The 13,820-nt window shown below is 49.8% G+C and overlaps 1 protein-coding gene across 1 annotated transcript in view; it reads left to right on the forward strand.

Annotated features, from left to right (window-relative positions):
- The first annotated feature begins 7,489 nt into the window (after positions 1–7,489).
- The window catches only part of LOC144723262 (beta-1-syntrophin-like), a 47,261-nt gene continuing 40,930 nt past the window's right edge, over positions 7,490–13,820 (forward strand). Inside the window, exon 1 of the mRNA XM_078601853.1 lies at positions 7,490–8,308. Within this exon, the coding sequence (XP_078457979.1) occupies positions 7,516–8,308 (793 nt within the window). The 5' untranslated portion in view covers positions 7,490–7,515. The remainder of the gene's footprint in view (positions 8,309–13,820) is intronic.

Here is a 13,820-nt window from a genome sequence, read left to right on the forward strand (position 1 = left end):
ACCAATCAGGAATGCGCGTTAAATTCGATGATCCGTGACACCTGATTTTCTAAAAGGGTAAACTGCACGGGAGGCAGAAACGCACGGAACGTGCAAAGGGTGAGAGGGTGGGAGGGTGTTTGTGGCCCGTGATACGACGCGTGGCCAAAGTTGCACAGACGGAACATTCGACGAGGCGATGACCTGACAATTGAAGCATCGATGTGTTTTTTTTTTTGGGGGGGGGGGGTGTAAGTTAATATTGATGGTGTTTCCTTACCGTAAATCCTGTAGTAGGCACTCACTCGAGTTGCGTGCGTTCATAGAATATACGGATGTGATCGATTGTTTAATCTATTAACAAGGATACGTAACCTTTCTCACAAAACGTTACGTAATTATGCGCGCGCGCGTGTAGCAATTGATCATTTTATTCCAATATGTTCCAGTTTGGATGCTTTTGATGGTGTAATAGTGAGCACATACCAAGGCCGTAGCCATGGAGTCAACATTGGGGGGGACCAAATCTTCCAGGGGGTCTGGGGGTCCCCCCCTAGAAAAAAAATCTAAATTTGAAAAGAATTTCTTGTCTAAAATATAAAAACAAATCACTAACATATGGGATGGACTTTAAAAAAAATATTTTTTGCAATAATGTCTAATAGTGTATTGCATTACATTGCTGTTTTTTTTATTTTTTTACCTTGTTTCATTGTATATAATGGCAGAGATTCGGGATTAATAAAGTACAACCATAACCACAATCATATAAACATAAATCTATTTTATAGCAATATATTGGGGGGGGGGGCATTTTGAGCATATTTGAATATGGGGGGGGGGGGGAGGGGGTGTCCCCCCCCCCCCCCCAATATATATTATAATTACGGCCTTGGCACATACAATCCAGAGGTAGTGCGTCAATTTAAACAATGGGCACTTTTCTTATCCAAACTGGACGAACTCGGCGACCCGAGTTCGATTCCCGCTCGCGGCCACCAACACCCGGTGACGATTATCTGCACCGGTCCTGGGCCTCAAATGAGTGCCTGGTGCGGTGCGTAGACACCGCCACGGGCGTGGTGCTGGCCACCCACCCCCTCCCTCGTGTGCCGTGCCGGCCTTCATCGGTGCTACTCGCTAACAGCACTTTCCCCAGCAGTCTGTTAAGACTATACGGGGGAAATCTTTGTCTTTGTCCTCCCACCTCTTCCAAAGCGTCCGGTCAGCGTGTCAGAGTTGGATAACTAGAGCGCTTCTAGATCCCCCTCTAGTGGAGTCCCTTCTGACAGCAGTGGCGTGAGCAAGCGAATGCAGGGCTGCACCTTTACCTTCTTATTAACTTTCTTGTTTGCAATGGCATGGACACTCGAGGCCCGTACTGTCACCATAATGTTATACTGTTCGTGGAGTCATTACTGTGACCATTTGCGACAGTTGGCAATTATTACACCTTTAGTAAAAGCTACATTTTTAGATTGTCAACCAAAATTCAATTATAAATTTAATCATAACTTACAAATACAGTAATGAACAGACGTTTAAATATATTTATCACAATTATACTGGTTTTCACGCCTTTATTTTTGGTCAAAAAGAATGTGTCGACATGCAATCGTCTGCTTAATTAAGGTAGTCTGAATGGAATGTACGGGAAGAGTGAGCACTTATTTGCATTGCAAATCCTGGAAAATCAAGAATAACGGTGATTAATGATGAAACTGTCAAACCGAGCACGCTTAATTATTTAATCGCTTGGCCACCGCGTGGGCGTGTTAAGTTATTTGTAAAAGCCACTGGTGGTTGCTTTGCTCCTCGTCTTCAAAAAAGGTGGGTTTCTTGAACTCTGATGGAACGCCATCCAACAACAATAACAGAGCACGTCCGACACCCCGCGGTGCAACGAGTTGCAACCACGGGGCTTCGCGCGGGAATTCCTGTCACTTTGATTTAACGGGAATTCTAGTGCAAAACAAATGCATAATTGGGTTAAAAGTGTGCATCTGCTGTCTTGGAGTGAGTGGGGATTGTTATTATTTTCCGCGCGCGAAGTCGTAACGGCGTGCCAGTCCTCGTGTGTTATTAAATGCTCGGTGAAATCCTAAAATTGTATCCACTACAACCGTAGCGTCATCTTCAGCTGTGGTCTATCCACTGCTTGGCGCAGGTCTCTCCGAGCCGTCGTCAAATGTCGCGGTGTCGCGATGCGACAGCCCGCCTGGCATCTGCACACGAGGCGATTTCAAAACTCCGTCTACGCGGTTTCGCATCCCGTTGGATCGTGTGACCTCTTTCGGTTGCCACTCCGCCTCTGGTCCACCTTTGCACATCACCGCACGTATGTGTGTGTGTGTTGAACTTCTTTCGCACCGTACGTAGCCAACCCTGCTACTATATACTGCACAAACTCGTTACGCACCTCGACCCTTGGGTCATTATGGCTAACATCAAATATGATCAGAATTCCGTTCTGTGTCTTCACATTTCCATAATACAATACAAGATCATTGTATCAATCGTAGAGGGTTTTGGGTTAGATCGCGTAAATATAAATGCGTCGTTAAACCCGCAACCACCCGACACAGCCAATTAGTAGGGTTTGTCACGTAAATTAAACATGCTACATCGTTACGAGTACAGCACACAGGTGTGTTGGAGAGTAAACTCACAACATTTACAATTCGAGTGCAACGTTTCCCAACTAATTACAACTAGCTTTACCAGGCGACAGCGAGATCATATTAGTCCATCAGTCGATTGTCTATCAAGACCAATTTTATCAAACATTTGTATCAAGCAAGAAATCTCTGGACCAGTTTCAACATTATGGATCTCACCAGAAGAGTCGAGCTTGTTAAACAGCCTGTTAAACTCTGGGGAACTGTTAATGTATTTAAATGCGAGGACAGGATGGAGTTCTGCAAACGCATGGCTTAAACCGTACACGCACAACGTATTGCCCGTGCACAGGCGCGCGTGCCTCGGTCCATGTGACTGTTTAGTTGCTGACAGGCCAAAGTCTACTCGTTAAGGAGGAGGCCGGGATGACCCGTGACACGTTCACAGAGCATCGTGTGGCGAGGCGCATATTTTACCCGCGCGGCGATCGCATGCCGTGTCAACCCACGCGGTTTGAACCCGAATTCTTGTCCAGGGAAATTGAGTTTTCAAGTCCATACGGCGTACAGCCGTTTCAATACGAGCAACAATTAAATTGTCTGTTTGTTTGTGTTTCTCCCTTGTGATGGGACTTTGTGGGATTAACGTTGCGATTTATCAGGCGTACGGCAGGTGACCAATAAGGTCTGAATTGGTCCGTAATAAGTTAGGCACCGATAAGGGGTTGACAAGTATGCGATCAAAGTTCGATTTAAAGCTTTCGTGACTGCAGGGATTCATCTTCTTGGTTCTTTCGGTAAAGTAACGTAGAAGGGAAATAATAAAATAATAAAAATAAAACATAATAAAATAATTCTCACGACGTTTCGGCCACAACGCAAGCAGCCGAATTATTTTATTATGTTTTATTTTTATTATTTTATTATTTCCCTTCTACGTGACTTTACCGAAAGAACCAAGAAGAGGTATGCGATCGTCCGTTGACACATCACAAACCCGGGAGGAGCTGTCCAACATTTTCTTCAACGCTTTCCAACTTGAGAACGAGGGCCTTCTGTGTCTGTTTCGTTGCGAGGAGAGGAAGAGAGTCGCCGTAACTCGTAAATCCGTGAGCCAATATCGGTGAAATATTCGTGCAACGTTACGTGCCTCTTCTGGACTGTACCCTAAAAAGTTGCCCAACATTTTCGATACAAACCAGCACAAGGGAAATGTTTTACAGACACTCACCGATAGCCGTCAACCAATTATCAGTGCCCGACCTTATCACAAACCAATTCAGACCTCATTGGTCACCGCGTGCCCCTTATACATCACAGCATTCATCCTACAAAGTCCCATCACAAGGGAGAAACACAAACAAATAGACAAAAAACATGTCTTTGCCCGTATTGAAACGGCTGTACGCAGTACGGACCTGAACAATCGCGTGGGTTGACAGGTATGGTCAACCGTCGGCTCCTGTACTGCTAACCAAATACTGCCCTGTATCTACAAAGACAACCAATAACACGTGTTGGAAAACGCGACAAGAGAGGGCGCCACGGTGGCTAGGGAGATGTTAACTACCTCGCCTGGTGTACAAGGAGACCCTAACGCATGTATATTTGGAGTGTGAATGTTCTCCCCGTGGTCGCGTAAGATTTTTATTTTCCGGGTCCATCCGGTTTTTCCCTCCACAGTTGGGAGCATACGTTTATCGAGTACAGTATTTGACCGCTGTAAATGTCCACATGATAAGCCACTTACTGTAGTTGAGCAATCATTTGTGGCCCGCTGGCTTCCGGAAGAAGAACTATATAGCTCAGTGGACCTTACCTGGTAAAAGTAATAAACAAAGTTTAATTTAGACATCCATTGGGGCCGTCCATAAATGACGTCACGCACCTAGGGGGGGGGGGGTCAGTCATTTGTGACGATGTGTGACGAGGGGGGGGGGGGGGTTGAGATATGTGACGTCACATCAAAATGCGCAACTTTAAATACATATGGACAACACGTTCTACTTAATTTAATATAATTTAAATATGTTTTATCCTACAACATCAAAGTGCAGCACCACATTAAATACGCACTACAACGACAATAGTTTAAAGCGATTTGAAGCATGTTTCATTTTTTTTGGGGGAGGGGGGGCAGAACTTTGTGACGTCATATTTGAGGGGGGTTCTGACTTTTTGTGACGCCGTGTGACGAAGGGGAGGGGGGGTCAAGAATGGTCCAAACTCGCGTGACGTCATTTATGGACGGCCCCATACATGTGCATTCTTTTTTATGACTTGTTTGGAAGTGGACTTACCGGTGAGACACGTGCTCTGTTATCGTTTTACGACGCGTTAATCATTACCGTCCGTGTACAACTCCCAGGTGAGCGCCGTGCGAACTGCGCAGTGGGCGAAGTCGCTTCTCGAACGGGAATGTTCTTACCCCGTACACACACAGAGAGAGAGGGGGGGGCACATTGAACTTCTTTCACACCATTATGAGACCTCCTTTGCCAGTAGCAAGATATAGTAATAATGTTGTGGTTTCACGCTTCAACACACCGGTGGGCAAAAGCAGTGAAGTGTTTGTCTTTTCTTCTTCTTGGTTCTTTCGGTAAAGTCACGTAGAATGGAAATAATAAAATAATAAAAATAAAACATAATAAAATAATTCTCACGACGTTTCGGCCACAACGCAAGCAGCCGTCCTCAGGTGGAGAACAGGTCTGTCGAGGAGACAGAGTCTGACTGTCTTCTGAGGACGGCTGCTTGCGTTGTGGCAGAAACGTCGTGAGAATTATTTTATTATGTTTTATTTTTATTATTTTATAATTTCCATTCTACGTGACTTTACCGAAATAACCAAGAAGATGAATCCCTGCAGTCACGAAAGCTTTAAATCGATATTTGTCTTTTGTCAATGTGACACTTTTTTACTGATTGGCCGTGTCGGGTGGTGGAGGGTTACGACACATTTATAAATAACGCGATCTAAACCCAAAAACGTTGATTATGAATAGTAATAGGGTTTTACCCTTTTATCTTGCACCAAAACTGACACCTTTATACAAGGGATCATGTTTGCAATAACCACAACACAAGCAGTCGAAATGCAAACAAGAAGAGACAACTCTGGTAATGTATGCACTGTCCTTGAAATTGATTGATCCACACCCGAGACGGCTTTTCTTAGAGCCTAGTCTCCATTGGTGTTGGACCAGATGACGCCAAAAGGCGTACAACTCAAAAACAATGCACCATCAGAGTATTGAGAGCTCACCACCGTGCTTATCGGAGGTGAGGGGGTGGGGAAGGACATCAAACTAGAACGCAACGACAAGCAGTTCTAAAGAAAAGAGTTTTCAATCGAGATGATTTAAAAAGTGCGTAAGGTCTCAGTGGATTCCTAATATCGGAAGGAAGAGCGTTCCAGACGGCCGCAGAAGTAGCGATGCCGGTGACCGCCGCCTCCGTTCGATTTGTTCGCCAAAAGCCGCTCGGCGAAGATGACCGGAGGTCGCGTGATGGTGCGGGGAGCGGTGGCGCCGTGGTTAGCGCACAACGCCACGGAATGAATCGCGGGTGACCCGAGTTCGATTCCCAGCCACGGCTAACATAGGCGGCGAATGATATCAGAGGCCGTTCTGGGCCTTGCCCCGAAGGCGAGTCCACCCTCAAAATGGATACCCGATGCGGTGTGTAAATATCAACACGGAGGGGGGGGGGAGACAAAGGCGGTCGGGCGTGGTTAGGGGCCGTCCATAAATGACGTCACGCTATTTTGGACGATTTTTGACGATTTTTGACCCCCCCCCCCCCCCTCGTCACACGGCGTCACAAAAAGTCAGACCCCCCCTTAAATATGACGTCACAAAACTCTGCCCCCCCCCCTCGTCACACATCGTCACAAATGTCTGACCCCCCCCCCCCCAGGTGCGTGACGTCATTTATGGACGGCCCCTTAACCAACCAATACACAACCCTTGTCGTGCACCGTGCGGGCTTTGACAAGGTGCACTCGCGAACAGCAACTTAGCCTTGGGCAGCCTGTTGGAGGCTGGAGGAGTGGTGGGGCGCTGTTTGTCTTCGTTGGTGTTTGATGGCCGAGGGGGACACGAGGGTGGAATGGAGCAGGCGACAGGGCTTTGAGCCCCCCCCTCTCTCCGACAACCCACCCCTTCTAAAGGCTCAGCCCTCCCCCCCCACCTTGATATATCCTTAGTTGATATCGGGACAATAACACCAGTTATATGGCAGTATTTATTTATAATCAACGTTTTTGGGTTTAGATCGCGTTATTTATAAATGTGTCGTAACCCTCCACCACCCGACACGGCCAATCAGTAAAAAAAGTGTCACGTTGACAAAAGACAAATAGTTCACTGCTTTAGCCCACCCGGTGTGTTGAAGCGTGAAACCAAAACATCCAAATTTATAAATAACGCGATCTAAACCCAAAAACGTTGATTATGAATAATATTGGTCGCGAAAGCCTACGTGTTAAACTAAGTATTTATTTAGTTTGGAGTTTCACACTTGCGTTTAACGTTTGTTTAACACTTGTTTGACATTGACCGTGACCCCCCCCCCCCCCAAATATATTTTTAAATATCTCCCCCCCGCCCCCATTAAGCAAACTCGTGCTGCAGGGCTGCTTGCAGGGAGTCGGAAGTGGGCTGACAAGGTGGGGGGATGGTGGCGACAGGGATCGTAGAGAGGAACAGAGAAGTGAATGAATGGTTGGTTTGCGTGGGTGGAGTTGATGGGTTGGGTAGGAAGAGGAGGAGGAGGCAGTCACTCTAGGGGAGGGAGGGTACGTGGTGGAGAGAGAGAGGGTGGATTGTTGGGTGAATGGGTGGGTAGAGAGAGAGAGACGGGCGGTGTGGGTTGGGTCGGTGAGTGGCTGAGCGGGGGGGGTGGAGAACGCGAAGGAATGTGCACACGCACGCGGAGCGCACTAAACACGCCGCGGTCACATGACAGTGGCGCGCGCCGATGGGAGACGACGCCCGTGGAGCAAGTCTGTGCACCGAGCGGTCGTGCGCTCCACGGAGCAGCAGTAGCAGCAGCAGCAACGTGCTGGCCAGACTCGAGACCAGGGGCAGCTCACAAGCAGGAGGACACGGGCAAGGCGGCGGCGGCGGCGTTCTCTCTCTCTCCATCAGTAGCAACAGTCATGGCGACTTGCGGTGTCGGCGTGATGCCGAGGAGCGAGTTGCTGGAGGTGCTCGGGCGCGGAGGTCGCTGGGGCCGCGTGCGCGTGACGCTCTCCCGGGACGCGCTCACGCTCTCGGGCCCCGAAGAAGCGACGACGGCACTCGTCAACGGCACCGCCAACGGGGGAGGCGGCACGCCGCCGGTCCCCTCGCCGGGGACGGGAGGGTTGTCCAACGGGATTCGGAGTCCCAACCTGAGCCCCAGCCTTAGCCCGAGCCCAGGAGCGGTGGCGTTGAGCTGCGTCGGCGAGCCGCACACGGAGCAGAAGCGCGTCGTGCGCGTGTTGAAGCGGGAGTCGGGCGGCTTGGGGATCAGCATCAAGGGCGGCCGCGAGAACAGAATGCCCGTGGTCATCTCGAAGATCTTCCCGGGTCTCGCGGCCGAGCAGACGGGAGCTCTGCACGTGGGAGACGCGATCCTGGCGGTGAACGGAGCGGACCTGCGGGAAGCGACTCACGATCGAGCGGTGCAGGCGCTCAAGACGGCCGGCAGAGACGTGCTGCTGGAAGGTGCGGCGGGGAGGGATGGGGGGTTGGTTGGTTGGTTGGTCGTGGTGGTGGTGGCGGTGTTTGCCGGTCTTGTTTTTCTTGTTCGAATACTCTCCGCGAAATGTCGCCGAGACGTGCCCGAAAAAAGTGGCGTTGATTTTGGGGGAGCTGGTGGTCGCTACAAGTTGTAGCCAACTTAGCGATGTTTCGTCGCTAGTTGAAAGCGACTTTTTTTTTATGTGTGAATGTGTTCGCCCTAGCGGCTGTGTGTATATTTTGCCAAAGCGATGAGTGGTGTCGGCACGTTAAGCGACTTTGGGGAGATTGATGGCAGATATGAAGTTTGGGAGCGATTCCAGATTTTTGTGGCAAGTGTCTTCAGGATTGTAATTACAGCACCAGCGCGCACTGGGTTCTCTCTTACCGGGTATGTATTTAGAATGTTGCGTCGGATTACGATGTTTTAATAGTGGCAAGTTGCCTCGTGACGTAATTCCAGGTAGTTGTATTACGTGTCCTGTTTAAGTTGACAGTGTGTAATGCAGTTTACGTACCGTGTGCTTGGCTGTCGAGTAACATTAATCCGTTCTGCATTACGCACCCTGTATCAATTCACCACACCTGTCAACCCATACGGAATTACCCCGTGTTCTTGTACAGGGAAATGGAGTTTTCATGTTCCATACGGCGTACAGCCGCTTCAATACGGGCAAAAAAAATGTGTTTCTCCCTTGTGATGAGACTTTGTCGGATGAACGTTGAGATGTATAAGTGGCACGGGGTGACCACTACGGTCTGAATTGGCCTGTAACAATGTAGGGCACTGATGAGGGGGTTGACATGTATGTTCCGCTGTTAATACCTGGCCAAACTGTCCGTGGCGTGCGTTGTAATTATTCCACGGGCCCGTGGCCTCTTCTCAACCCAACTCCATCCAGCGTGAGAATATTTCTCAAGAAAAGCAAACGCGAACCTGTGACCGGTTTCGAACCCCTGGGGCGTCATCGGCAGAGCCGGGCCTTGTTAAAGCAAATGCCACCACTTTGACGGGTTGGTTCTCGGCCGCCGTTGAATCGAAAGTTTACAGTTAAAAAAATCTCACTGGCGCTGGGTGTGGTCAAAAAGTTTTGAGAGCTTCAAGATCTGACGACTCTTCTCTTGTCGGGCAACTTGTGATGGACGAGGCTAGCATCGCACGCGGTGCTGCCGTGCTCCCAGCACTCACGATGCCTGCTTCTCTGCAAGCATAGGTTCGATTCCCCGGGGCATGCGTTTTTAAATATCAGTGGGAAGTTGAATATTCGAACTTGACCTGTGGCTCTTATGCCATCGTGTGCGTAGTCCCCTGTGTGTGTCTGAGTGTATGTATCTGTGTGTATGTGTGTCTGTATGTATCTGCGTGTGTGTGTCTGAGTGTATGTATCTGTGTGTATGTGTGTATGTGTGTCTGTATGTATCTGCGTGTGTGTGTCTGAGTGTATGTATCTGTGTGTATGTGTGTCTGTATGTATCTGCGTGTGTGTGTCTGAGTGTATGTATCTGTGTGTATGTGTGTCTGTATGTATCTGCGTGTGTGTGTCTGAGTGTATGTATCTGTGTGTATGTGTGTCTGTATGTATCTGCGTGTGTGTGTCTGAGTGTATGTATCTGCGTGTGTGTGTCTGAGTGTATGTATCTGAGTGTATGTATCTGTGTGTATGTGTGTCTGTATGTATCTGCGTGTGTGTGTCTGAGTGTATGTATCTGTGTGTGTTTGGTGGGGAGCGGTGGTGCAGCGGTTAGCGCGCTGCGCTGCGCTGCGAATCCCGGCGACCCGAGTTCGATTTCCGCTCACGGCCAACACCAGTGACGATTATCTGAACCGGTCCCTGTGCATCTCCTAGGTCGACTCGGCCTCAAATGAGCAACCGGTGTGGTGTATCAACATAGCCATTAGGGAGACAAAGGCGGCCGAGAGGGTGCTCGCGAGAATCACTTTGCACTCAACCTTCCGTTAAGGCTATACGGGGGATTTTTGTCCTTGTTTGGGGAGCGGTGGTGCAACGGTTAGCGCACTGCCAAGGTCAGCGTGAGTGGCGAAGTGGCACTGGGTCGCCCCATGCGGCGTGTGAAGACGTCGGCAGTGGAGAGACGAAAGCGGTCGGGCGTGGAGATCCCCTGGCCGCAGCCACCTCTGTTTGGGCTGCACCACGAGGGGCCGTTCCGAGCCCGCGGCTCGGGATGAAGAGAGTGGCTTGGACGTTACCGACTCGGTGAGGAGTGGGTGGGTGGGTGGGGGGAGAGAGATCTGTGTGGCCAAGTGTTTCCTGTGTGGATGTGGGTGGGTGTTGTGTGTGTGCTTGGGTCTGCGTGTGTGTGTGCATGTGTGTGTGTTCTTGGGTCTGTGTGTGTGTGTGTTCTTGGGTCTGTGTGTGTGTGTGTGTTCTTGGGTCTGTGTGTGTGTGTTCTTGGGTCTGTGTGTGTGTGTGTTCTTGGGTCTGTGTGTGTGTGTGTTCTTGGGTCTGTGTGTGTGTGTTCTTGGGTCTGCGTGTGTTTGTGCTTGGGTCTGCGTGTGTGTGTTCTTGGGTCTGCGTGTGTGTGTTCCTGGGTCTGCGTGTGTGTGTTCTTGGGTCTGCGTGTGTGTGTTCCTGGGTCTGCGTGTGTGTGTTCTTGGGTCTGCGTGTGTGTGTGCTTGGGTGTGCGTGTGTGTGTGTTCTTGGGTGTGTGTTTTCTTGGGTCTGCGTGTGTGTGTGCTTGGGTTTGTGTGTGTGTGCGTGTGTTTGTGTTCTTGGGTCTGCGTGTGTGTGTGCTTGGGTTTGTGTGTGTGTGCGTGTGTTTGTGTTCTTGGGTCTGTGTGTGGGTGTGCTTGGATGTGGGTGTGTGTTCTTGGGTCTGCGTGTGTGTGTGCTTGGGTGTGTGTGTGTTCTTGGGTCTGTATGTGTGTGTGTGTGCTTGGGTCTGCGTGTGTGTGTGTTTTCGAGTCTCTCTGTGTACTCAAGTCTGTGTGTGTTAAGCAGTTAAGCAATGCTTTGAGCACTTGCACTAAGACCCCGGGCAACCCGGGTTTAATTTCCTTCGGTGGCGTAGTGAAGACATTATCAAGCTCAGGGGGTGCGGCGATCGGTCAGGTGGGGCCCCAATATTTAATTTGTCTCGCACGGTCGCACCTCGAGGCTATTTATACATCGCGGCTCCTCTTGCCCTGATCGCATCGTCGTTACGCTCACGGTCTCGAACATTTAGCGCTGTTGGAGCGTCACGTCTTCGCGAAATGAGAGCAACGACAGCTCCGTTGGTACCGCTTTGCAAGATTACGTTACCGCTCGAACTTAATTAAAATGAAACGTCGAAACGTTAAATGAAAGTTTTTTAATGCAAAAAAATGTAAACCGTGTTTAACATTTTTTTGTGTTCTGTTACACTTTTGTTGATGGATACAATCAATGGCGAGTGGTGCCAGAACTCTTCCTGAGCATACTCTTCGATCAGCACCTGATGTGATGCGTGTGACCATCAGCACTGGGGAGACGACGGCGGACAGGCGTGTTGGATATGCGGAGTTTTACTAGACATTTCTTTAAAAAAATAATTTCTTCAGAACTGCTTTTTCTGTGTTTAGTTTGTTGTCCTTCCCCCCGCACCTCCGATTAGCGCAGTTGCCTACGGAGCGGTGGAGCTTTCCAGACGGCCGCAGGAGCGCATCCGAAAGCGCGCGACGCGGTGACGGCCTTTGCTCGATGGCCAGCCAGAAGTTGCTGCCGTGGCATCATGGGTGGATGGATCAATACGTGCTAGGAATAGTGAACTAACGCATACCAGGAGCATCTTGTCGACCGATTTGAAGTCGTGTTAAGGGGGTCTTTTAGCGGCGAAAAAGTTGGTGACTGGATGGTCGCCAAAGGATTGGGAGAGAAAACGTGACCGGGGGGGCGGGGTGGGCACGGCCACCGTAGAGACGGAGCGATGGGGTCGGCTCACGTGCAGCAGCGAGATGATGGATCCGTGGCATTGTGCTTTCCCTTATCTACTACTTCCCGATGATGAAAAGGCCTTTCGTCCAGCAGTGGATAGACACCGGTTGAGGGTGATATGTAAATGTATAAACTATCGATGCCATCGGCAAATAGCGAACTGAATGAGCTGAGCTTTTACGATCGTGACCGACCTTTTCAAAACCTATCGCGGGCTTTTCAGAAGCCTCCCTTCGCGTTAAACACGGGAGGACATCGAGAGCCCGGCTTGTTTTATTGTGTCATGATTACATGGAACGGTTTAAAGTAAATACAAATAAATGACAGTGGTCAAGCAACTCGATTACATTATAGGACGCCGCTCATCTCACTCTCTTACAGCTCGTGCTCCGCTGTGGAAATCTTCACATTCCCTTGATGGAGCCCGAATTAGACATAGGCATCGCCTGCGAGTTGTGGAAAGGAGTTATTATTATATTGGAGCACGTCCATCGTGGAGAAGGAGCGATGAGATCGGCTCGCGTGTCGGTGCCGGGCGGTTTGTCGCATCGTGGGACCGCGATGGAATGGCGACGGCTTGAGGAGTGGTGTGGTTCGGTCATGTGGAGAGACAACAGGGAAATTATGTGGGTCAGAAAGTGGCGAGTGATGCAAGCGGAAGGAAAGAGATCAAGAGGAAGGCAGCAGAAGAAGAAGTGGGGGTGGGGGGGCGATGTGGGGCTATGGGACACGGTGGCCCGAGGAGTGGGAAGAGAGATGGGCGCAGGACAGGGCAGCGTGGAGAAGGTTGGCAAGGACAGCGGACACACACCACGTGAGTGGGACAAACGCGTGCAAGAAGAAGTAAGAATGGTCGTGGCTGATGATGACGATGTTGACGCTTTCAGATGCGCTTCTGCGGCCGTCTGAAACGCTCGTCCTTCCGACAGTAGGAAGTCACCGATCTTTTAAATCTAGATTTAAAACTAATTTCTTGAACTGATTTTTGTGTGTGTAAGCTTGTTGTCCCCCCCCCGTCCACGCACCTCCGATTAGCACAGTTTGCTACGTACGGTGCGATAGAAGTTCAACATAAGCACATGCGTACATACGTTGAGTCCGGGCCGTGACGAGCACATGGCTATCGATGGGCACTTAGGTTTAAGCGGTAGGCAAAGGTCACGATTATATCAATAATAGGTTGGATAACGTCAGATTTTGCCAGGATCCAATTCCTGAGCAGTGTTTGAGCAGCGTTAACATTACATTTTTTTACTTTACCGAGGTGGGCTGGGGACGGGTGCGAGCTATCCAGTGTGTAGGTGTCGCAACTCCAACCACGACCCACGGGGCTACAGGGGGCCCAGGTGCCAGGCCACGCCGGAGTTATTTTGGCAGGGAGGGGTAGGGCGGGTGGCCGGGTTGGGGCGATAGGAAGGGGAAATTGGACACGAGGCGCCTAATTCTAAACAAAATATTTATTTTTATTTTACCGGGTGAGGCCCCACTGAGCTGCATAGCTCTTTTTTTTCAGAAGCGACCTGGCCATCACCATGTATGTCATCATGTGTAGATTTATAGCAGCCAAATACTCGATTCTAAAT

Source organism: Lampetra planeri, chromosome 17 (genome assembly GCF_965212315.1).
Source record: "Lampetra planeri chromosome 17, kcLamPlan1.2.h2, whole genome shotgun sequence".
Taxonomy (NCBI): domain Eukaryota; kingdom Metazoa; phylum Chordata; class Hyperoartia; order Petromyzontiformes; family Petromyzontidae; genus Lampetra; species Lampetra planeri.